A 23,809-nucleotide genomic window follows, 5' to 3' on the forward strand; every position below is an offset into this window, starting at 1 on the left:
ACAAACAATTAAAAAAGGAACAAGTCAAAGATCTACTATAGCCAAAAGATCATTTACAGACTATAGCGCTGTGAAAAAATATTTGCCTCCTTTCTCATTTCGTATCTTGTTCCATATTTGTCACACTTACACGTTTCAGATCAATAAATGTTAATATTAGACAAGAATGTCTAATATTAAACGGCAGTTTTCAAGGGGAAAAAGCTATCCAAACATACTTGGTCCTATATGAAAAAGTAATTGCACCGAATTAAATAAATTCTAACAACAGCTTATCAAGTTTAAAGGCGCTTCTGCTGTTTAACACGACCTCTGCTAGTTTCCTCTTTCTGGCGCAAAGCGGGAGATAAACAAGCAAGAGAGACGGGACTTGTGGCAGAAATGCCGATCAGCTGATCATTGATCAGTTTCATGATTGAAGTAGCAGCAGGAGAGGGAGAACGAGAGAAGAAGAGGCAGCTGTGCAGCAAAGACACAGAATAACTCCAGCTTTTTGTCTTTTTTTATTGTAGCTGAAGTACAGGACAAATCGCTTTTATTTTCAGCTCAATACAAAACGCATAATATTAACTCTGAATACCAGAGGATTCCGTTTTTTATGGCACGGTTGGCAACTCTACTAACTAACCATATGAATAAAATAAAGTTCACCAGTAACATCATAGCACCCACCCAACTGTACAGAAACTCCATCATGCTAGCTAGTACACAGTACGAGTTACTGTAACTGACTGTAAAAAGTTAGCACAAGGAAAATAAACTCCACCTAAACTTGGTTTGACCCAGATAGACTGCAGGTCATAACTTCTTACCTGAAGCTCATTTCACCTGACAGTCGGACTGGCGGCCGCCTTGCGTCTCTCCACCTCCAGTCCTTTCCCCCATCCACCTGCTGGCCTCCACCACTTGCTAATTTGACTGAATGTGTGAAAGCTCCACCATAGCCACTACCAAACAACTGAGTTATTTTTACACGTCTGCCAGCATCTGTCCAATCCGCCACCTTTCACTGTTTACACAGTTAGGAAAAAAAGACAACAACAACAAGAAAACATTGGGCCATTTAAAAGGCAAAATGAGCATCGGCCCACCGGGCAAATGGCCGGTATACCCGATGCCCCACAGACAGACTGAGGCCCCGCCGCTATTTTTGAGTGCAAAAATGTGTGGTCTCCAGCTAATGGAAAAGGCTGATCGCACGATGTGCGCGTAGTGCTCTTTAAATAGAACAATTTGCCCCATTCTCTTCGCCCGTCATGTGGCCACATGTGGCGGGCTAGCAGGCTAGCAACATACAGGCCCGGGTTCGAGCCCTCGGCTCACTTCCCTCTGTATGTTCACCTGCTAGGGGGAGGTCCAGGCGGGCGATCTTGGAGTGAAAATTCCAAGGGATGACCCCTCGTAGCCTGGGCTTCCCCTGACTTTTTTTCATTTACCTGCCAGCAACAAACACACCTCCTTGTTGTCATGGCTACCAACGACCACTCTTCTTGTGTTTTAGACAAAAAGAAAAGAAAAAGATCTACAGATTCAGGCTTTTCTTTACCTGTGGTAGTCGGGTAGAATGACGTCACTGACACTATTTAATATGAAAACAAACTTTCTCAAACAAAAAACAAAAACAAAAAAGGAGTGGGTCGGTGTGTCATCTTTACCGAGCACCATACATGTTTTGCTTCACATTCAAATTATTATTTTTCCTTTTCAAAAATAATTCAGAGAGAAAAAAACAGAGAAGTCAAATATATCAAATTTGCACGAATTCCACGGGCCGGCAGGTGGCGCAGAGCATTTGCCGGTGTTGTGCCTAAAAGTGATTGTCTGCCAGAAAGTGATTGCCGTCCGCGGGAGCGTGCGCAGCCTACTTGCACTAACACTTCCGCGTTCTATGTAGTCCTGCCCCAGTGCTTCCGGTGCGGTTAAACCATGGCGACGTTCTACACTCGATGCCTACAAGAGCTCCCAAAATTGAACATCACCGATGTTCATCGGACTTGCAGAGTGACGACTACCCCCGCCAGCAAATTAGATAAAGGTAGTGATGGGCAGATGAAGCCCCATGAAGCACTGGAGCTTTTCATCCAATTGGTTCACCCCAACGCGAAGCTTCATGAAGCTTCATTTGCTCTAGCAGGACACCTACTGGACGTAAAAATAATAGCTGGCATGAATTTGAAGAGTGTGGCATTTTGCACACAGTCTGTAAATGTCAACAACAAAAGGAGTGTGTAAAACATGTATATTGTAGTGATGGCAGTATACTGTGTATATTTATGCTGGCAGTATGGAAAATGATTATTTGCGGCAAAGTTCGAACCGCTTCATGAACCAGTCACGTGGTACAGCCGGGCAGCGAGGCTTCGGACGTCATCATTTTCAGCTCCTCCCATAAATGAAGCAAGCCTCGATACGCGCTTCGCGGAAACGCCCCCTCCATTACTCGACACACGCTCCGAAGCCTCGATACAGAACGTCCCATCACTAGATAAAGGATTTAAGTTATATGCTGCATCATATATACACAACTACGAAGGTAAGAAAACGTAAATTAACCGACAAAGAAACGCTAGCTAACGTCAAATGCAAACACTACGTTACTCCGCTATGTCCTTCATTTGATGTCAGTTCTCTACATTACATGTTTTCTTAAACGGTGTTTTATGTCGTCCTAAACTATAGTTGAGGTTTTCTTAACTAATGTCACTTTTGTTGTTAGACACTGTTATATTAGCGTTAGGTAGTTGGCTAACTATGGAGGTAGTTAACTACCTAATGCTACTCTTGCTAAGTGTAAAATATATATGTTTAAGACATGCTGAAATGAGTAATACAGAAATAATGCTAATGGTACTTGTATCTTTATTCAGTGTCCAATAAAACTGCGGTCAAGTGAGCCCTCACTTACGAAGTCGCAGTCAAGCTAGCCGCCCCGCCAGCCGCACCGAAAATGTGGTTGCACTACTCTTACGTATATTACGGTATGGGTGAAGACCGGCTTAGAAACGCAGTGTTTTCTGTCCTGACACTATTTTACTTCACAATCCACTCCCATTTTTAGTGTATCTCCACTTTCCCCCCTGTGATCCACAGCCCAAATTACTGTATGATTCAGAGAAAATTAACAATAAAATTTACCCAATTTACTCAACTATACTTTTAATGTCCTCATCTTTGACCTCAGATTACAGGAAAACTGTAAGAGGTGACGCAGATATTTCACTGGATTATGACTCTGGGTGACCCCCACTCTGCACCCTGTGATCCACAGCCAAAATTACTGTACGGATTTTGAGAAAATTCATAGCAAAATCTTCCCATTGTGCTTTACTGTACTCCACATATTAACATCTTTGAGCTCCGATTACAGGAAAACTATAAGAGGTGACGCAGATATTTCACTGGATTCTGACTCTAGGCTGTCGCCACTCTGCACCCTGTGATCCACAGCCAAAATTACTGTATGGATTTTGAGAAAATTCATAGCAAAATCTTCCCATTATGCTTTACTGTACTCCACATATTGACATCTTTGAGCTCTGATTACAGGAAAACTGTAAGAGGTGACACAGATATTTCACTGGATTCTGACTCTGGGGGACCCCCACTCTGCACCCTGTGATCCACAGCCAAAATTACTGTACGGGTTTTGAGAAAATTGATAGTAAACTTTGCACAATTTACTCTACTGTACTCTATATATTCTCATCTTTGAGCTTAGATTACAGGAAAACTGTAAGAGGTGACGCAGATATCTCACTGGATTATGACTCTGGGTGACCCCCACTCTGCACCCTGTGATCCACAGCCAAAATTACTGTACGGATTTTGAGAAAATTGATAGTAAACTTTGCACAATTTACTCTACTGTACTCTATATATTCTCATCTTTGAGCTTAGATTACAGGAAAACTGTAAGAGGTGACGCAGATATTTCACTGGATTCTGAATCTAGGCTGTCGCCACTCTTCACCCTGTCATCCACAGCCAAAATTACTGTATGGATTTTGAGAAAATTGATAGTAAACTTTGCACAATTTACTCTACTGTACTCTATATATTCTCATCTTTGAGCTTAGATTAAAGGAAAACTGTAAGAGGTGACGCAGATATCTCACTGGATTATGACTCTGGGTGACCCCCACTCTGCACCCTGTGATCCACAGCAAAAATTACTGTATGGATTTTGAGAAAATTCATAGCAAAATCTTCCCATTTTGCTTTACTGTACTTTATACATTGACATCTTTGAGCTCCGATTACAGGAAAACTGTAAGAGGTGACGCAGATATTTCACTGGATTATGAATCTAGGCTGTCGCCACTCTGCACCCTGTCATCCACAGCCAAAATTACTGTACAGTTTTTGAGAAAATTGATAGTAAACTTTGCACAATTTACTGTACTATACTCTATATATTCTCATCTTTAAACTCAGATTACAGAAAAACTGTAAGAGGTGATGCAGATATTTCACTGGATTATGAATCTAGGCCATCTCCACTCTGCACCCTGTGATCCACAGCCAAAATTACTGTACGGTTTTTGGGAAAATTGATAGTAAACTATGCACAATTTACTCTACTGTACTTTTAATATCCTCGTCTTTAACCTCAGATTACAGGAAAACTGTAAGAGGTGACGCAGATATTTCACTGGATTATGACTCTGGGTGACCCCCACTCTGCACCCTGTGATCCACAGCAAAAATTACTGTACGGATTTTGAGAAAATTGATAGTAAACTTTGCACAATTTACTGTACTATACTCTATATATTCTCATTTTTGAGCTCAGATTACAGGAAAACTATAAGAGGTGACGCAGATATCTCACTGGATTCTGACTCTGGGTGACCCCCACTCTGCACCCTGTCATCCACAGCAAAAATTACTGTATGGATTTTGAGAAAATTCATAGCAAAATCTTCCCATTTTGCTTTACTGTACTCTACATATTGACATCTTTGGCCTCAGATTACAGGAAAACTATAAGAGGTGACACAGATATTTCACTGGATTCTGACTCTAGGCTGTCTCCACTCTGCACCCTGTGATCCACAGCCAAAATTACTGTACGGATTTTGAGAAAATTGATAGTAAACTTTGCACAATTTACTGTACTGTACTCTATATATTCTCATCTTTGAGCTTAGATTACAGGAAAACTATAAGAGGTGACGCAGATATTTCACTGGATTATGAATCTAGGCTGTCGCCACTCTGCACCCTGTCATCCACAGCCAAAATTACTGTACGGTTTTTGAGAAAATTGATAGTAAAATCTTCCCATTTTGCTTTACTGTACTCTACATATTGACATCTTTGAGCTCAGATTACAGGAAAACTATAAGAGGTGACACAGATATTTCACTGGATTCTGACTCTAGGCTGTCTCCACTCTGCACCCTGTGATCCACAGCCAAAATTACTGTACGGATTTTGAGAAAATTGATAGTAAACTTTGCACAATTTACTGTACTGTACTTTATATATTGACATCTTTGAGCTCAGATTACAGGAAAACTGTAAGAGGTGACGCAGATATCTCACTGGATTCTGACTCTAGGCTGTCGCCACTCTTCACCCTGTGATCCACAGAAAAAATTACTGTACGGTTTTTGAGAAAATTGATAGTAAACTTTGCACAATTTACTCTACTGTACTTTTAATATTCTCATCTTTGACCTCAGATTACAGGAAAACTATAAGAGGTGACGCAGATATCTCACTGGATTATGACTCTGGGTGACCCCCACTCTGCACCCTGTGATCCACAGCCAAAATTACTGTACGGATTTCTGATAAAATTAAATCCTATTCCATTACCAAACAAAATGAGTTCATTGAAGTATTTGCTTAACTACAAGAAATGTCTTTCCACACACAATTTAAATTTTTCAAAATGTCATTCACACACCACCTCAAGTATCAACTTCAGTTTTAGACATTATTTATTCAGTGCTTAATCACAACAATAGTCAACTTAAGGCACTTACATAATAAGTTAAACCTTACAATAATACATACAGAGAAAAACCCAACAATCATATGACCCCCTATGAGCAACAGTGGGAAGGAAAAACTCCCTTTTAACAGGAAGAAACCTCCGGCAGAACCAGGCTCAGGGAGGGGCGGCCATCTGCCTCAACCGGTCAGGGTGAGAAATTACATTTCTCAGATTACTGATTTCTCATATTACTACTACACAGTTTAGATACACTCAACAAAAATATAAACGCAACACCTTTGTTACTGCTCCCATTCCCCATGGGATGGACGTAGAGACCGAAAATTCATTCCAGATACACAATATAACCATCCCTCCCAAACAGTGGTCACAAATCAGTCCAAATGTGTGGTAGTGGGCACATCTGCTATATTGAGATAATCCATCCCACCTCACAGGTGTGCCACATCAGGATGCTGATCTGACATCATGAGTAGTGCACAGGTGTACCTCAGACTGCCCACAACAAAAGGCCACCCTGGAATGTGCAGTTTTGTCTCACAGCAAAATGCCACAGATGCCACAAGCAATGAGGGAGCGTGCAATTGGCATGCTGACAGCAGGAATGTCAACCAGATCTGTCGCCCGTGCATTGAATGTTCATTTTTCAACCATAAGCCGTCTCCACAGGCGTTTCAGAGAATGTGGCAGCACATCCAACCGGCCGCACAACCGCAGACCTCGTGTAACCACACCAGCCCAGGACCTCCACATCCAGCAGGTTCACCTCCAAGATCGTCTGAGACCAGCCACCCAGACAGCTGCTGGAACAATTGGTTTGCACAACCAAACAATTTCTGCACAAACTGTCAGAAACCGTCTCAGGGAAGCTCAACTGCATGCCCGTCGTCCTCATCGGGGTCTTGACCTGACTCCAGCTCGTCGCCGTAACAGACTTGTGTGGGCAAATGCTCACATTCGATGGCGTCTGGCACGTTGGAGAGGTGTGCGCTTCACGGATGAATCATGGTTCACATTGTTCAGGGCAGATGGCAGCTGAGAATGTCCCAGTTCTTGCATGGCCAGCATACTCACCGGACATGTCACCCATTGAGCATGTTCGGGATGTGCTTGACCGGCGTATACGACAGCGTGTACCAGTTCCCACGAATATCCAACAACCTCGCACAGCCATTGAAGTGGAGTGGACCAACATTCCAAAGGCCACAATTGACAATCTGATAGACTCCATGCGACGATGTGTTGCACTGCATGAGGCAAATGGTGGTCACACCAGATACTGACCGGTTCTGGGTCCCCAGACCCCCAATAGCGCAAAAAAACTGCACATTCCAGGGTGGCCTTTTGTTGTGGGCAGTCTGAGGTACACCTGTGCACTACTCATGATGTCAGATCAGCATCCTGATGTGGCACACCTGTGAGGTGGGATGGATTATCTCAATATAGCAGATGTGCCCACTACCACACATTTGGACTGATTTGTGACCACTGTTTGGGAGGGATGGTTATATTGTGTATCTGGAATGAATTTTCGGTCTCTACGTCCATCCCATGGGGAATGGGAGCAGTAACAAAGGTGTTGCGTTTATATTTTTGTTGAGTGTATCTAAACTGTGTAGTAGTAATATGAGAAATCAGTAATCTGAGAAATGTAATTTCTCACCCTGACCGGTTGAGGCAGATGGCCGCCCCTCCCTGAGCCTGGTTCTGCCGGAGGTTTCTTCCTGTTAAAAGGGAGTTTTTCCTTCCCACTGTTGCTCATAGGGGGTCATATGATTGTTGGGTTTTTCTCTGTATGTATTATTGTAAGGTTTAACTTATTATGTAAGTGCCTTAAGTTGACTATTGTTGTGATTAAGCACTGAATAAATAATGTCTAAAACTGAAGTTGATACTTGAGGTGGTGTGTGAATGACATTTTGAAAAATTTAAATTGTGTGTGGAAAGACATTTCTTGTAGTTAAGCAAATACTTCAATGAACTCATTTTGTTTGGTAATGGAATAGGATTTAATTTTATCAGAAATCCGTACAGTAATTTTGGCTGTGGATCACAGGGTGCAGAGTGGGGGTCACCCAGAGTCATAATCCAGTGAGATATCTGCGTCACCTCTTATAGTTTTCCTGTAATCTGAGGTCAAAGATGAGAATATTAAAAGTACAGTAGAGTAAATTGTGCAAAGTTTACTATCAATTTTCTCAAAAACCGTACAGTAATTTTTTCTGTGGATCACAGGGTGAAGAGTGGCGACAGCCTAGAGTCAGAATCCAGTGAGATATCTGCGTCACCTCTTACAGTTTTCCTGTAATCTGAGCTCAAAGATGTCAATATATAAAGTACAGTACAGTAAATTGTGCAAAGTTTACTATCAATTTTCTCAAAATCCGTACAGTAATTTTGGCTGTGGATCACAGGGTGCAGAGTGGAGACAGCCTAGAGTCAGAATCCAGTGAAATATCTGTGTCACCTCTTATAGTTTTCCTGTAATCTGAGCTCAAAGATGTCAATATGTAGAGTACAGTAAAGCAAAATGGGAAGATTTTGCTATGAATTTTCTCAAAATCCATACAGTAATTTTTGCTGTGGATCACAGCATGCAGAGTGGGGGTCACCCAGAGTCAGAATCCAGTGAGATATCTGCGTCACCTCTTACAGTTTTCCTGTAATCTGAGCTCAAAGATGTCAATATGTAGAGTACAGTAAAGCAAAATGGGAAGATTTTACTATCAATTTTCTCAAAAACCGTACAGTAATTTTGGCTGTGGATCACAGGGTGCAGAGTGGCGACAGCCTAGAGTCAGAATCCAGTGAAATATCTGCGTCACCTCTTATAGTTTTCCTGTAATCTAAGCTCAAAGATGAGAATATATAGAGTACAGTAGAGTAAATTGTGCAAAGTTTACTATCAATTTTCTCAAAATCCGTACAGTAATTTTGGCTGTGGATCACAGGGTGAAGAGTGGAGATGGCCTAGATTCATAATCCAGTGAAATATCTGCGTCACCTCTTATAGTTTTCCTGTAATCTGAGCTCAAAGATGTCAATATGTAGAGTACAGTAAAGCAAAATGGGAAGATTTTAATATCAATTTTCTCAAAAACTGTACAGTAATTTTGGCTGTGGATCACAGCATGCAGAGTGGGGGTCACCCAGAGTCAGAATCCAGTGAGATATCTGCGTCACCTCTTACAGTTTTCCTGTAATCTAAGCTCAAAGATGAGAATATATAGAGTACAGTAGAGTAAATTGTGCAAAGTTTACTATCAATTTTCTCAAAATCCGTACAGTAATTTTGGCTGTGGATCACAGGGTGAAGAGTGGAGACAGCCTAGAGTCAGAATCCAGTGAAATATCTGCGTCACCTCTTACAGTTTTCCTGTAATCGGAGATCAAAGATGTCAATATGTAGAGTACAGTAAAGCAAAATGGGAAGATTTTACTATCAATTTTCTCAAAAACTGTACAGTAATTTTGGCTGTGGATCACAGCATGCAGAGTGGGGGTCACCCAGAGTCAGAATCCAGTGAGATATCTGCGTCACCTCTTTCAGTTTCCTGTAATCTGAGCTCAAAGATGAGGACATTAAAAGTATAGTTGAGTAAATTGGGTAAATTTTATTGTTAATTTTCTCTGAATCATACAGTAATTTGGGCTGTGGATCACAGGGGTGAAAGTGGAGATTAACCAAAACTGGGAGTGGATTGTGAAGTAAAATAGTGTCAGGACAGAAAACACTGCGTTTCTAAGCCAGTCGGCACCTATACCGTAATATGCGTAAGAGTAGTGCAACAACATTTTAGGTGCGGCTGGCGGGGCGGCTAGCTTGACTGCGACTTCGTAAGTGAGGGCTCACTTGACCGCAGTCCAATAAAGACAGGTTGTCAGGGGAGGTCGGTGTGAGAGCCCTGTGCTACAGGTCGATGAGGAAGAGTGAGGCACCACACAGACTAAGTGTAGGCAGGAAGCTGTGTAAAGTTGTTAATCCCCGTTCTGTGGGGTTCAGTTCATTTAAGCATTAGTTAAGTTCATTCCTAAAGGCCCATCAACTTGAATGTTTTCCTTGTCTCCCTGCTTTATCACTCCTAATTTGACTAGTCAGATAGTTAAATCAACGTGTGTTTGGGTGATCAGAAACATTTGACAACAAGTTAATACTGCAAATATACACAATCTAAGTTATTACAGTTATCAAGCATGGTTAAGTTGTTTTAATAGGGAGAGAAGGAAACACTAAGCATTCAGGAGGGTACGTAACCATAACACTGAACTATGTTCCTGTTCAGCTCTTCCATGAAGATGTTACATTTTTAATTTTCGTTCTTTCTTCTTAGATTAAGCTTCTGGATTCATCGCCGGTGATACTGACACATAGCCAGTGCTCCTGTGTGGCAGGCGCTGTTATGTGCAATCACACAGTGGCATTGCTCTTCCAAACAGCACACTACTCACAACTCAGAGTGCCGGTTGTCCCCCCTGTGCATAGCTGCACGGAATCTGAACAGCAATGGCACAAGCCACGGACAGTGGTAATTTAAATGAGGTTAAAGTTTTTGAATTAGTCCATGTTTACATATGAACAGCAACACCATCCATAGTAAATGTGTCTTCTGTTAGGGTGTGAGGCCAGGACCCATCAACTCCATGGTCTTCACTAAGCCGGTACCAAATAGGATGGCCCAGACTGGAGTACGGTAATTACATTTGTAAAATTTGGTTTCATGTGTTACAAATGTATGTTGCTATTTTTTTCATACATACATGTGTCAGAATAGGTATTAATTTACATACAACATTACACTTTCTGAAGACGGCTAACTCAGTCATGTACATATACATCCCAGTCTCTAACTTATGCACCACTGTTTTACACCTTTTAGTTTTTAGTTTAGTTGTTGTTCAGTATAATAACCTTCTCCCTTACATTATTGTCATTGATGTTTTCTTTAGGAGTGGCTTCTACAGAGGCATGGTGGGTCCGTTACCAGATCCCTGCTTGTTCAGAATAACGGAAGCATATGCAAAATTTAATATTGAGGACAGGCCACTTGTGACCACAATGAACATGAGACCTGACAAGCCCCTTGTGGAAAGTGCCTTTGGGCTGGTGCAGGAGGGCAGTGTTCTGTCATATCAGCAGCCGGTTTTGACAACCTGGTACATCACACTACACCGCGATGCACCACCAACACCGCACTTGCCTCTGGAGGGGTATGACATCTTGCCATCAGATTGTGTGTTTGTGTGCTCAGAAGAAGAGCTTCTGCATCTGAAAAGCTTGTCTGTAACTCTGGAAATGGCTCACAAAATAGAGGAAGCTACACGTGAGCAAAGCTCTTCGTCTGAGTGGCATCAGCTCCGCAGGCCCAGAGTGACTGCCTCTAGGTTTCGGGAGGTGTGTCACGTCAGAGGCCAGAGCTCGGCCGAGTCACTAGCAGAGCGTATATTGAAGGGAACAAGGCAGACAGCAGACATGAGGAGAGGAACTGAGATGGAGCCTGCAATAGCAGCAGAGTATAGTAGGCTAATGAATGTTAACTACTCACCCTGTGGTCTGGTCATTCACCCCATTGCTTGCTGCATCTCCTGATGGTGTTGTTTTTGACCCCAATGAATACCCCTAGTTTGGCTTCGTCGAATTCAAATGTCCCAATGTACAAAACTTTATTGACTGCAAATATGTGCAGATGGAATGTGGTACCCCTAAACTAAAAAAGAGCCACGCATATTACTGGCAAGTGCAAGGACAACTGCTCATCAGTGGGATGCAGTGGTGTGACTTTGTTGTGTGGGCACAAGAGGACTACCTAGTGCAAAGAATATACATGGATATAGATGTGCACAATGCAATCAGAGAAAAGGCAGACTATTTCTTTTTTTACATATATATGCCAAGATACCTGTGTTTGGAAAAAATGAACAGTGAAAACAGCAAAAAGAAAAACAGATCCTTCAGGCTGGCTGGAACAAAATAACTGATGTTTTATTTTCAATATATTTCATGAATTATTTTGTTGTTACATGTTACTTCTATGTGACATCAATAAACTGTTATTTAAGCAATGGCATCAATTTAATTTTTAAAAACACACATTAAAACATTGAATTTGTGCAGAACTTATTTACATGGTAAGTATTTAAAACTCCATGCCTAGCATACTGATATACATTTAGACAATAACACAACTGAACTGTAGAAAATGACAAATGGTATTTTTGATGTTACAAAAGTTCAATGTCACTTATGGTTTTAAAACGATTTAGTGATTTACTTTATAATTTTGATAAATAGTTTTGTTGAATCTGAATAGTAATAATAGTAGTATAATTAAACAGTATTATTAACATTAAACATTTGCAATGAATTTGAATTATCAATAACTGAAACTCAACTATCGGCACTCAAGTACCAGTTCTGTAATCAAGTATTGTCAGCTGAGAAGGAAGAAATTCAACTGTAGTGGCCTCAGCTGCAGGTCATTTTCCATAAGTTACTTGTACTGGCACTGGTGTCTTGGGAAAAATCCATCTTGTCTCACTTAACCCATTTAACTAATGCTGTGTTCTGGTAATTTGACAGCATACATGCCACTGCAAACAGTTGGTTGATATTATAAACATGTGACATGGTAATGATGCTATCAAAAAGTTTGTTCTGTTTGATCCTCCTAATGACTCGCTCCACATGTACCCTGAGTCTGGCTATGGCCTGCGTCTCCTTAACCTGGTATGCTGGCATCTGCTTCTGCTTAGATAGAAAAGGTGGGCAGTACACTTTGCATTTACAACAATCAGTGATTAGGAAGCCCTTATCTACCATCACTGCCATGTCTTCAGTCAACTTCTCAGCAATGCCTGATTGTTTGAATAGTTCCTTGTCACTAACCGAACCAGCATACAGATTAGAGATGAATGTCACTGGACCATGTGGAGCTATGCCAACCAGGGCTTTCATCGTACAGTGGGATTTGTACGAAGAGTACATTTCACTTTGGAGAAGTGGTGAGGATGGTGTCTGACACCTCAGCTCTGTACAGTCAAGGATCATCTGGGTGTCTGAGAAATCTTTGAATTCCTCAGGGAGGTAAGCTTGCACTTCTTCACGTGTAAGCCAGATGCACTGAGACCCCAGTGCAGTGGCAAGAAAATTTGTCCATGTTGCAATAATGCGGCTCACTGTGGACTGGTGTATGTTAAATCGGTGTGCCAGGTCCCTCTCCTTCAAACCAACTGACAGGAAAACCAGGAAAAGAAAAAACTCATCAATTGGCTGTAGCAGCTGCCTCTGGAAGGTGAAAACAAAAGGGAAAATGTTACTTCTTAAGCTATGAACTAGTAAAATTATTCTTTTCTTGGCTAAATGTTTTGTAATGGTTAGGCATACCATACTGTACCATGGGGTAAACAATGGGTTTGCCTTTTCTTCTCACTGAAAAGTCTCTTGAGTTTTGGTGTTTGTGCCCACAGATGAATATCAGAGCAGGCTGTCATCCAAACAAGGTGAAGGTCTCTGACCCTGGAGTGGCAAAGACGGGCCTGAAAGCCTTCCAGCCAACATACTTCACTGAAGGCGGGCTCTGCTGCAGATATTCCACTGGACATAGGCGAGCTTGACCTCAGCCAGCTGACAGCCCCTCTTACAACACCCTCAGGCCCAGAGGAGCCCTGCCTGCTGAAGATGCTGCGTAACGCTCACATTGGTGAGTGTCCATCTGATAAGTGAGAAGTTTGCTAAACAATGAGACTCATCAGAATCCAAATACTTTATTAACCCTTAAGTAAAAGACAGAGGGGGAAAGTAATAAAAGTTAAAGCGTGGAGAAAGAAGCAGGAGCAACTGAAACGGGCTGCATGCACACACAAGAATAAGCGTTGTTAACATCTGTTTTGTCGGTCTGTCTTAGGAATCTCGTTTGTTCCCAGGGAGATTGGTGAGCACCTTGTTAACATCAAGAAGAACGCCCGTCATGTTCCCAGCAGCCCAATTGCTGTTATGATCAAGCAGTCAGGGATTGGTGACGTGTGCGTGGACCGTGGCTGACCAAAGCCAGGACTTTTCAGCCTTGAGAGTTTATCATTGATGCAGGTATATGCTCAGTGAAAGCATAAATACTGTGATATTTTTCTTTTTAAACATTCAAATAGAATATAATATGAGAATTTCGATGTGAAATTTAACCTTTAAGTGACTAGTACTTTGAGAACTGCCATCAATTACACAATGAAGTTCATTTACATATAGGTTATTGTATTAGTAATGCTATATTGTACATAGAGACAGAATATGACATGAAGGGCTACTGACCACAGAAAAGTAAAAGGTAACTGGGCCTAAAGACTAACGGGAGAGAAACACGCTTTCTGTGATTCTATTTGTGTTTTTGTGCTAATCTTGGATATCTTAGGTTGTCTCATTACTGTCATATATGTCCTGTCATTAAAACACTGGCTTCTAACAACTAACAGTGTCTCGAAAATAATTTAATAAATAAACAAATAATATGGATGCATGACTTTTAACTTGTCTATTTTTTAGGCTGAACACTGCTGCTAATGTGACTTAGGTAAATGGTTTCAGGCTCTCCCCTCCTGAGTTTGACAAACGTTCAGGATCAGAAAATGTGTGACTCACAGGTGCTGTAGCGTATGGCCACAGCTTCACTCTGAGCTCCATCTCCATAGAGTGCAGACAGTGATATCTCATACTCCTTAAGACACAGGACAACAGTTTATTGAGATATTGTATTTTTTTTACTTCATAATATGTACCCCAACAATCCAATAGTTCTTCCCCACCTGTCTCAGGTCGCCTCCACTTAGTGAGGTAAGAAACATCATCATCAGCTGCAGCTTCCCAGCGCACTGTCATGTCACTGTCTGAGAAATTAGTTACCCTAAGGTCAGAAGGAGGAGGCACCTTCACTAGAAGATTCGTGCAAATTTGATATATTTGACTTCTCTGTTTTTTTTCTCTCTGAATTATTTTTGAAAAGGAAAAATAATAATTTGAATGTGAAGCAAAACATGTATGGTGCTCGGTAAAGATGACACACCGACCCACTCCTTTTTTGTTTTTGTTTTTTGTTTGAGAAAGTTTGTTTTCATATTAAAGCAGTGTCAGTGACGTCATTCTACCCGACTACCACAGGTAAAGAAAAGCCTGAATCTGTAGATCTTTTTCTTTTGTTTTTGTCTAAAACACAAGAAATAAAAAAGGCAAAAAAGCCAGGGAAACATAGGAAATAATGTTTTGTCAGGCAATGACTTGTTGGCACAAGAAGAGTGGTCGTTGGTAGCCATGACAACAAGGAGGTGTGTTTGTTGCTGGCAGGTAAATGAAAAAAAGCAAAGCAAAGAAAAAAAGTGAGGGGAAGCCCAGGCTACGAGGGGTCATCCCTTGGAATTTTCACTCCAAGATCGCCCGCCTGGACCTCCCCCTAGCAGGTGAACATACAGAGGGAAGTGAGCCGAGGGCTCGAACCCGGGCCTGTATGTTGCTAGCCTGCTAGCCCGCCACATGTGGCCACATGACGGGCGAAGAGAATGGGGCAAATTGTTCTATTTAAAGAGCACTACGCGCACATCGTGCGATCAGCCTTTTCCATTAGCTGGAGACCACACATTTTTGCACTCAAAAATAGCGGCGGGGCCTCAGTCTGTCTGTGGGGCATCGGGTATACCGGCCATTTGCCCGGTGGGCCGATGCTAATTTTGCCTTTTAAATGGCCCAATGTTTTGTTGTTGTTGTTGTCTTTTTTTCCTAACTGTGTAAACAGTGAAAGGTGGCGGATTGGACAGATGCTGGCAGACGTGTAAAAAGAACTCAGTTGTTTGGTAGTGGCTATGGTGGAGCTTTCACACATTCAGTCAAATTAGCAAGTGGTGGAGGCCAGCAGGTGGATGGGGGAAAGGACTGGAGGTGGAGAGACGCAAGGCGGCCGCCAGTCCGACTGTCAGGTGAAATGAGCTTCAGGTAAGAAGTTATGACCTGCAGTCTATCTGGGTCAAACCAAGTTTAGGTGGAGTTTATTTTCCTTGTGCTAACTTTTTACAGTCAGTTACAATAACTCGTACTGTGTACTAGCTAGCATGATGGAGTTTCTGTACAGTTGGGTGGGTGCTATGATGTTACTGGTGAACTTTATTTTATTCATATGGTTAGTTAGTAGAGCCAACCGTGCCATAAAAAACGGAATCCTCTGGTATTCAGAGTTAATATTATGCGTTTTGTATTGAGCTGAAAATAAAAGCGATTTGTCCTGTACTTCAGCTACAATAAAAAAAAGACAAAAAGCTGGAGTTATTCTGTGTCTTTGCTGCACAGCTGCCTCTTCTTCTCTCGTTCTCCCTCTCCTGCTGCTACTTCAATCATGAAACTGATCAATGATCAGCTGATCGGCGTTTCTGCCACAAGTCCCGTCTCTCTTGCTTGTTTATCTCCCGCTTTGCGCCAGAAAGAGGAAACTAGCAGAGGTCGTGTTAAACAGCAGAAGCGCCTTTAAACTTGATAAGCTGTTGTTAGAATTTATTTAATTCGGTGCAATTACTTTTTCATATAGGACCAAGTATGTTTGGATAGCTTTTTCCCCTTGAAAACTGCCGTTTAATATTAGACATTCTTGTCTAATATTAAAATTTATTGATCTGAAACGTGTAAGTGTGACAAATATGGAATAAGATACGAAATGAGAAAGGAGGCAAATATTTTTTCACAGCGCTATAGTCTGTAAATGATCTTTTGGCTATAGTAGATCTTTGACTTGTTCCTTTTTTAATTGTTTGTTTAAAATAGTTTTCTCTAGGTTAAGGCGTACGGTCCAGGCCTACAGAGCAGTGGTCTGGCTGTTGGAAAACCCAGTGAACTCACAGTTGATGCCAAGCAAGGAGGAAAAGCTCCTCTGAAAATTATAGCCCAGGTATATCTGGCTTTGTATATGATCACAAATATGTTAAATATATTGTATGTACCGTATTTTTCGGACTATGAGTCGCACTTAAAATCCTTTAATTATCTCAAAAATCGACAGTGCGCCTTATGTATGAATTGTGGTTGTGCTTACTGACCTTGAACCGATTTTATGTAATACACGGCGCTTAAAAATCTGTCAAAAAATGTTTTAGTACGACTTTGGTAAGCTATGAAGTCGCACCGCTTGATGGATTGTCGGAGCATTACGGCTACGTAGTCAGGAGCCTGGCGGAGTGATACGTACTGTGCTGCAACATAATATTACTGTATTGTGTGTGGATCATGACCCCAAAATGCCACCTGTTAAGAGACATGCTGACGAAGCGGATTTCAAACTCAAGGCTGTCAGTCACGCAGTAGAACATGAGAATAGAGCAGCTGCGAGAGATTTCAACATGAATGAATCAATGGTACGGAAGTGGAGGAAGCAAGAAGAAAGAGTTGAGTAAAGTTTGACTTATCTGGCTGTTTTGTTTCGCTTAATGCGTTTTATAGTCCAGTGCGCCTCATGTATGAAACCAGACCTGTTCATCGACAGTGCGCCTTATGGTCCGAAAAATACAGTGTGTTAAATCTGATTGAACTATAATCCCTTGTCTTCTGCACAGGATGGTGAAGTCAATTCTGTGGATGTCCAGGTTAAGGATAATAGCAACAGCACATACACCTGCACCCCACGTAAGCCTGTGAAGCACACTGTGATGGTCTCCTGGGGAGACGCTAACATCCCTGAGAGTCCATTCAGGGTGAGTATGCACTCACACACTCTCACTTTCACTCTGGCATGCAAGGTTTGCCTTTTCTTCTCACTGAAAAGTCTCTTGAGTTTTGGTGTTTGTGCCCACAGATGAATATCAGAGCAGGCTGTCATCCAAACAAGGTGAAGGTCTCTGACCCTGGAGTGGCAAAGACGGGCCTGAAAGCCTTCCAGCCAACATACTTCACTGAAGGCGGGCTCTGCTGCAGATATTCCACTGGACATAGGCGAGCTTGACCTCAGCCAGCTGACAGCCCCTCTTACAACACCCTCAGGCCCAGAGGAGCCCTGCCTGCTGAAGATGCTGCGTAACGCTCACATTGGTGAGTGTCCGTCTGATAAGTGAGAAGTTTGCTAAACAATGAGACTCATCAGAATCCAAATACTTTATTAACCCTTAAGTAAAAGACAGAGGGGGAAAGTAATAAAAGTTAAAGCGTGGAGAAAGAAGCAGGAGCAACTGAAACGGGCTGCATGCACACACAAGAATAAGCGTTGTTAACATCTGTTTTGTCGGTCTGTCTTAGGAATCTCGTTTGTTCCCAGGGAGATTGGTGAGCACCTTGTTAACATCAAGAAGAACGCCCGTCATGTTCCCAGCAGCCCAATTGCTGTTATGATCAAGCAGTCAGGGATTGGTGACGTGTGCGTGGACCGTGGCTGACCAAAGCCAGGACTTTTCAGCCTTGAGAGTTTATCATTGATGCAGGTATATGCTCAGTGAAAGCATAAATACTGTGATATTTTTCTTTTTAAACATTCAAATAGAATATAATATGAGAATTTTGATGTGAAATTTAACCTTTAAGTGACTAGTACTTTGAGAACTGCCATCAATTACACAATGAAGTTCATTTACATATAGGTTATTGTATTAGTAATGCTATATTGTACATAGAGACAGAATATGACATGAAGGGCTACTGACCACAGAAAAGTAAAAGGTAACTGGGCCTAAAGACTAACGGGAGAGAAACACGCTTTCTGTGATTCTATTTGTGTTTTTGTGCTAATCTTGGATATCTTAGGTTGTCTCATTACTGTCATATATGTCCTGTCATTAAAACACTGGCTTCTAACAACTAACAGTGTCTCGAAAATAATTTAATAAATAAACAAATAATATGGATGCATGACTTTTAACTTGTCTATTTTTTAGGCTGAACACTGCTGCTAATGTGACTTAGGTAAATGGTTTCAGGCTCTCCCCTCCTGAGTTTGACAAACGTTCAGGATCAGAAAATGTGTGACTCACAGGTGCTGTAGCGTATGGCCACAGCTTCACTCTGAGCTCCATCTCCATAGAGTGCAGACAGTGATATCTCATACTCCTTAAGACACAGGACAACAGTTTATTGAGATATTGTATTTTTTTTTACTTCATAATATGTACCCCAACAATCCAATAGTTCTTCCCCACCTGTCTCAGGTCGCCTCCACTTAGTGAGGTAAGAAACATCATCATCAGCTGCAGCTTCCCAGCGCACTGTCATGTCACTGTCTGAGAAATTAGTTACCCTAAGGTCAGAAGGAGGAGGCACCTTCACTAGAAGATTCGTGCAAATTTGATATATTTGACTTCTCTGTTTTTTTTCTCTCTGAATTATTTTTGAAAAGGAAAAATAATAATTTGAATGTGAAGCAAAACATGTATGGTGCTCGGTAAAGATGACACACCGACCCACTCCTTTTTTGTTTTTGTTTTTTGTTTGAGAAAGTTTGTTTTCATATTAAAGCAGTGTCAGTGACGTCATTCTACCCGACTACCACAGGTAAAGAAAAGCCTGAATCTGTAGATCTTTTTCTTTTGTTTTTGTCTAAAACACAAGAAATAAAAAAGGCAAAAAAGCCAGGGAAACATAGGAAATAATGTTTTGTCAGGCAATGACTTGTTGGCACAAGAAGAGTGGTCGTTGGTAGCCATGACAACAAGGAGGTGTGTTTGTTGCTGGCAGGTAAATGAAAAAAAGCAAAGCAAAGAAAAAAAGTGAGGGGAAGCCCAGGCTACGAGGGGTCATCCCTTGGAATTTTCACTCCAAGATCGCCCGCCTGGACCTCCCCCTAGCAGGTGAACATACAGAGGGAAGTGAGCCGAGGGCTCGAACCCGGGCCTGTATGTTGCTAGCCTGCTAGCCCGCCACATGTGGCCACATGACGGGCGAAGAGAATGGGGCAAATTGTTCTATTTAAAGAGCACTACGCGCACATCGTGCGATCAGCCTTTTCCATTAGCTGGAGACCACACATTTTTGCACTCAAAAATAGCGGCGGGGCCTCAGTCTGTCTGTGGGGCATCGGGTATACCGGCCATTTGCCCGGTGGGCCGATGCTAATTTTGCCTTTTAAATGGCCCAATGTTTTGTTGTTGTTGTTGTCTTTTTTTCCTAACTGTGTAAACAGTGAAAGGTGGCGGATTGGACAGATGCTGGCAGACGTGTAAAAAGAACTCAGTTGTTTGGTAGTGGCTATGGTGGAGCTTTCACACATTCAGTCAAATTAGCAAGTGGTGGAGGCCAGCAGGTGGATGGGGGAAAGGACTGGAGGTGGAGAGACGCCAGGCGGCCGCCAGTCCGACTGTCAGGTGAAATGAGCTTCAGGTAAGAAGTTATGACCTGCAGTCTATCTGGGTCAAACCAAGTTTAGGTGGAGTTTATTTTCCTTGTGCTAACTTTTTACAGTCAGTTACAATAACTCGTACTGTGTACTAGCTAGCATGATGGAGTTTCTGTACAGTTGGGTGGGTGCTATGATGTTACTGGTGAACTTTATTTTATTCATATGGTTAGTTAGTAGAGCCAACCGTGCCATAAAAAACGGAATCCTCTGGTATTCAGAGTTAATATTATGCGTTTTGTATTGAGCTGAAAATAAAAGCGATTTGTCCCGTACTTCAGCTACAATAAAAAAAGACAAAAAGCTGGAGTTATTCTGTGTCTTTGCTGCACAGCTGCCTCTTCTTCTCTCGTTCTCCCTCTCCTGCTGCTACTTCAATCATGAAACTGATCAATGATCAGCTGATCGGCGTTTCTGCCACAAGTCCCGTCTCTCTTGCTTGTTTATCTCCCGCTTTGCGCCAGAAAGAGGAAACTAGCAGAGGTCGTGTTAAACAGCAGAAGCGCCTTTAAACTTGATAAGCTGTTGTTAGAATTTATTTAATTCGGTGCAATTACTTTTTCATATAGGACCAAGTATGTTTGGATAGCTTTTTCCCCTTGAAAACTGCCGTTTAATATTAGACATTCTTGTCTAATATTAACATTTATTGATCTGAAACGTGTAAGTGTGACAAATATGGAATAAGATACGAAATCAGAAAGGAGGCAAATATTTTTTCACAGCGCTATAGTCTGTAAATGATCTTTTGGCTATAGTAGATCTTTGACTTGTTCCTTTTTTAATTGTTTGTTTAAAATAGTTTTCTCTAGGTTAAGGCGCACGGTCCAGGCCTACAGAGCAGTGGTCTGGCTGTTGGAAAACCCAGTGAACTCACAGTTGATGCCAAGCAAGGAGGAAAAGCTCCTCTGAAAATTATAGCCCAGGTATATCTGGCTTTGTATATGATCACAAATATGTTAAATATATTGTATGTACCGTATTTTTCGGACTATGAGTCGCACTTAAAATCCTTTAATTATCTCTCAAAAATCGACAGTGCGCCTTATGTATGAATTCTGGTTGTGCTTATTGACCTTGAACCGATTTTATGTAATACACGGCGCTTAAAAATCTGTCAAAAAATGTTTTAGTACGACTTTGGTAAGCTATGAAGTCGCACCGCTTGATGGATTGTCGGAGCATTACGGCTACGTAGTCAGGAGCCTGGCGGAGTGATACGTACTGTGCTGCAACATAATATTACTGTATTGTGTGTGGATCATGACCCCAAAATGCCACCTGTTAAGAGACATGCTGACGAAGCGGATTTCAAACTCAAGGCTGTCAGTCACGCAGTAGAACATGAGAATAGAGCAGCTGCGAGAGATTTCAACATGAATGAATCAATGGTACGGAAGTGGAGGAAGCAAGAAGAAAGAGTTGAGTAAAGTTTGACTTATCTGGCTGTTTTGTTTCGCTTAATGCGTTTTATAGTCCAGTGCGCCTCATGTATGAAACCAGACCTGTTCATCGACAGTGCGCCTTATGGTCCGAAAAATACAGTGTGTTAAATCTGATTGAACTATAATCCCTTGTCTTCTGCACAGGATGGTGAAGTCAATTCTGTGGATGTCCAGGTTAAGGATAATAGCAACAGCACATACACCTGCACCCCACGTAAGCCTGTGAAGCACACTGTGATGGTCTCCTGGGGAGACGCTAACATCCCTGAGAGTCCATTCAGGGTGAGTATGCACTCACACACTCTCTCACTTTCACTCTGGCATGCAAGGTTTGCCTTTTCTTCTCACTGAAAAGTCTCTTGAGTTTTGGTGTTTGTGCCCACAGATGAATATCAGAGCAGGCTGTCATCCAAACAAGGTGAAGGTCTCTGACCCTGGAGTGGCAAAGACGGGCCTGAAAGCCTTCCAGCCAACATACTTCACTGAAGGCGGGCTCTGCTGCAGATATTCCACTGGACATAGGCGAGCTTGACCTCAGCCAGCTGACAGCCCCTCTTACAACACCCTCAGGCCCAGAGGAGCCCTGCCTGCTGAAGATGCTGCGTAACGCTCACATTGGTGAGTGTCCGTCTGATAAGTGAGAAGTTTGCTAAACAATGAGACTCATCAGAATCCAAATACTTTATTAACCCTTAAGTAAAAGACAGAGGGGGAAAGTAATAAAAGTTAAAGCGTGGAGAAAGAAGCAGGAGCAACTGAAACGGGCTGCATGCACACACAAGAATAAGCGTTGTTAACATCTGTTTTGTCGGTCTGTCTTAGGAATCTCGTTTGTTCCCAGGGAGATTGGTGAGCACCTTGTTAACATCAAGAAGAACGCCCGTCATGTTCCCAGCAGCCCAATTGCTGTTATGATCAAGCAGTCAGGGATTGGTGACGTGTGCGTGGACCGTGGCTGACCAAAGCCAGGACTTTTCAGCCTTGAGAGTTTATCATTGATGCAGGTATATGCTCAGTGAAAGCATAAATACTGTGATATTTTTCTTTTTAAACATTCAAATAGAATATAATATGAGAATTTTGATGTGAAATTTAACCTTTAAGTGACTAGTACTTTGAGAACTGCCATCAATTACACAATGAAGTTCATTTACATATAGGTTATTGTATTAGTAATGCTATATTGTACATAGAGACAGAATATGACATGAAGGGCTACTGACCACAGAAAAGTAAAAGGTAACTGGGCCTAAAGACTAACGGGAGAGAAACACGCTTTCTGTGATTCTATTTGTGTTTTTGTGCTAATCTTGGATATCTTAGGTTGTCTCATTACTGTCATATATGTCCTGTCATTAAAACACTGGCTTCTAACAACTAACAGTGTCTCGAAAATAATTTAATAAATAAACAAATAATATGGATGCATGACTTTTAACTTGTCTATTTTTTAGGCTGAACACTGCTGCTAATGTGACTTAGGTAAATGGTTTCAGGCTCTCCCCTCCTGAGTTTGACAAACGTTCAGGATCAGAAAATGTGTGACTCACAGGTGCTGTAGCGTATGGCCACAGCTTCACTCTGAGCTCCATCTCCATAGAGTGCAGACAGTGATATCTCATACTCCTTAAGACACAGGACAACAGTTTATTGAGATATTGTATTTTTTTTTACTTCATAATATGTACCCCAACAATCCAATAGTTCTTCCCCACCTGTCTCAGGTCGCCTCCACTTAGTGAGGTAAGAAACATCATCATCAGCTGCAGCTTCCAGCGCACTGTCATGTCACTGTCTGAGAAATTAGTTACCCTAAGGTCAGAAGGAGGAGGCACCTTCACTAGAAGATTCGTGCAAATTTGATATATTTGACTTCTCTGTTTTTTTTCTCTCTGAATTATTTTTGAAAAGGAAAAATAATAATTTGAATGTGAAGCAAAACATGTATGGTGCTCGGTAAAGATGACACACCGACCCACTCCTTTTTTGTTTTTGTTTTTTGTTTGAGAAAGTTTGTTTTCATATTAAAGCAGTGTCAGTGACGTCATTCTACCCGACTACCA

At 41.8% G+C, this 23,809-nt stretch overlaps 2 protein-coding genes and 1 long non-coding RNA gene across 4 annotated transcripts; 2 read left to right on the forward strand and 1 right to left on the reverse strand.

Moving 5' to 3' along the window:
* The first annotated feature begins 1,880 nt into the window (after positions 1 to 1,880).
* On the forward strand, positions 1,881 to 12,025 carry LOC146695693 (uncharacterized). Of its 2 annotated transcripts, XM_085478066.1 has the most exons (7): positions 1,881 to 2,035; positions 2,492 to 2,533; positions 6,330 to 6,331; positions 9,829 to 9,918; positions 10,297 to 10,491; positions 10,580 to 10,656; positions 10,913 to 12,025. In XM_085478066.1, exons 1-7 carry the CDS (start codon positions 1,927 to 1,929, stop codon positions 11,550 to 11,552), a joined length of 1,155 nt encoding a protein of 384 aa, XP_085334192.1. In that variant the 5' UTR covers positions 1,881 to 1,926; the 3' UTR covers positions 11,553 to 12,025. The 2 variants fall into 2 exon arrangements, with proteins under 2 accessions (XP_085334192.1, XP_085334190.1); XM_085478064.1 differs by lacking the exons at positions 6,330 to 6,331; positions 9,829 to 9,918 and having other exon boundaries at positions 1,985 to 2,035.
* Positions 12,026 to 12,031: 6 nt separating this feature from the next.
* Positions 12,032 to 13,564, reverse strand: LOC146695694 (uncharacterized). Its single transcript, XM_085478552.1, has 2 exons — positions 13,478 to 13,564; positions 12,032 to 13,247 (listed from the first exon to the last, which is right to left on the reverse strand). The coding sequence occupies exons 1-2, from the start codon at positions 13,562 to 13,564 to the stop codon at positions 12,498 to 12,500; spliced, it is 837 nt and encodes a 278-aa protein (XP_085334678.1). The 3' UTR covers positions 12,032 to 12,497.
* A 5,689-nt stretch (positions 13,565 to 19,253) lies between these two features.
* LOC146695695 (uncharacterized) lies at positions 19,254 to 23,177 on the forward strand. Its single transcript, XR_014923610.1, has 2 exons — positions 19,254 to 20,285; positions 21,104 to 23,177. It is a non-coding gene; the product is annotated as an uncharacterized LOC146695695 (long non-coding RNA).
* Positions 23,178 to 23,809: the final 632 nt, after the last annotated feature.

Source organism: Copadichromis virginalis, linkage group LG13 (genome assembly GCF_057382275.1).
Source record: "Copadichromis virginalis isolate Kocher_CV1m ecotype Utaka linkage group LG13, C_Virginalis_male_GT1.1, whole genome shotgun sequence".
Taxonomy (NCBI): domain Eukaryota; kingdom Metazoa; phylum Chordata; class Actinopteri; order Cichliformes; family Cichlidae; genus Copadichromis; species Copadichromis virginalis.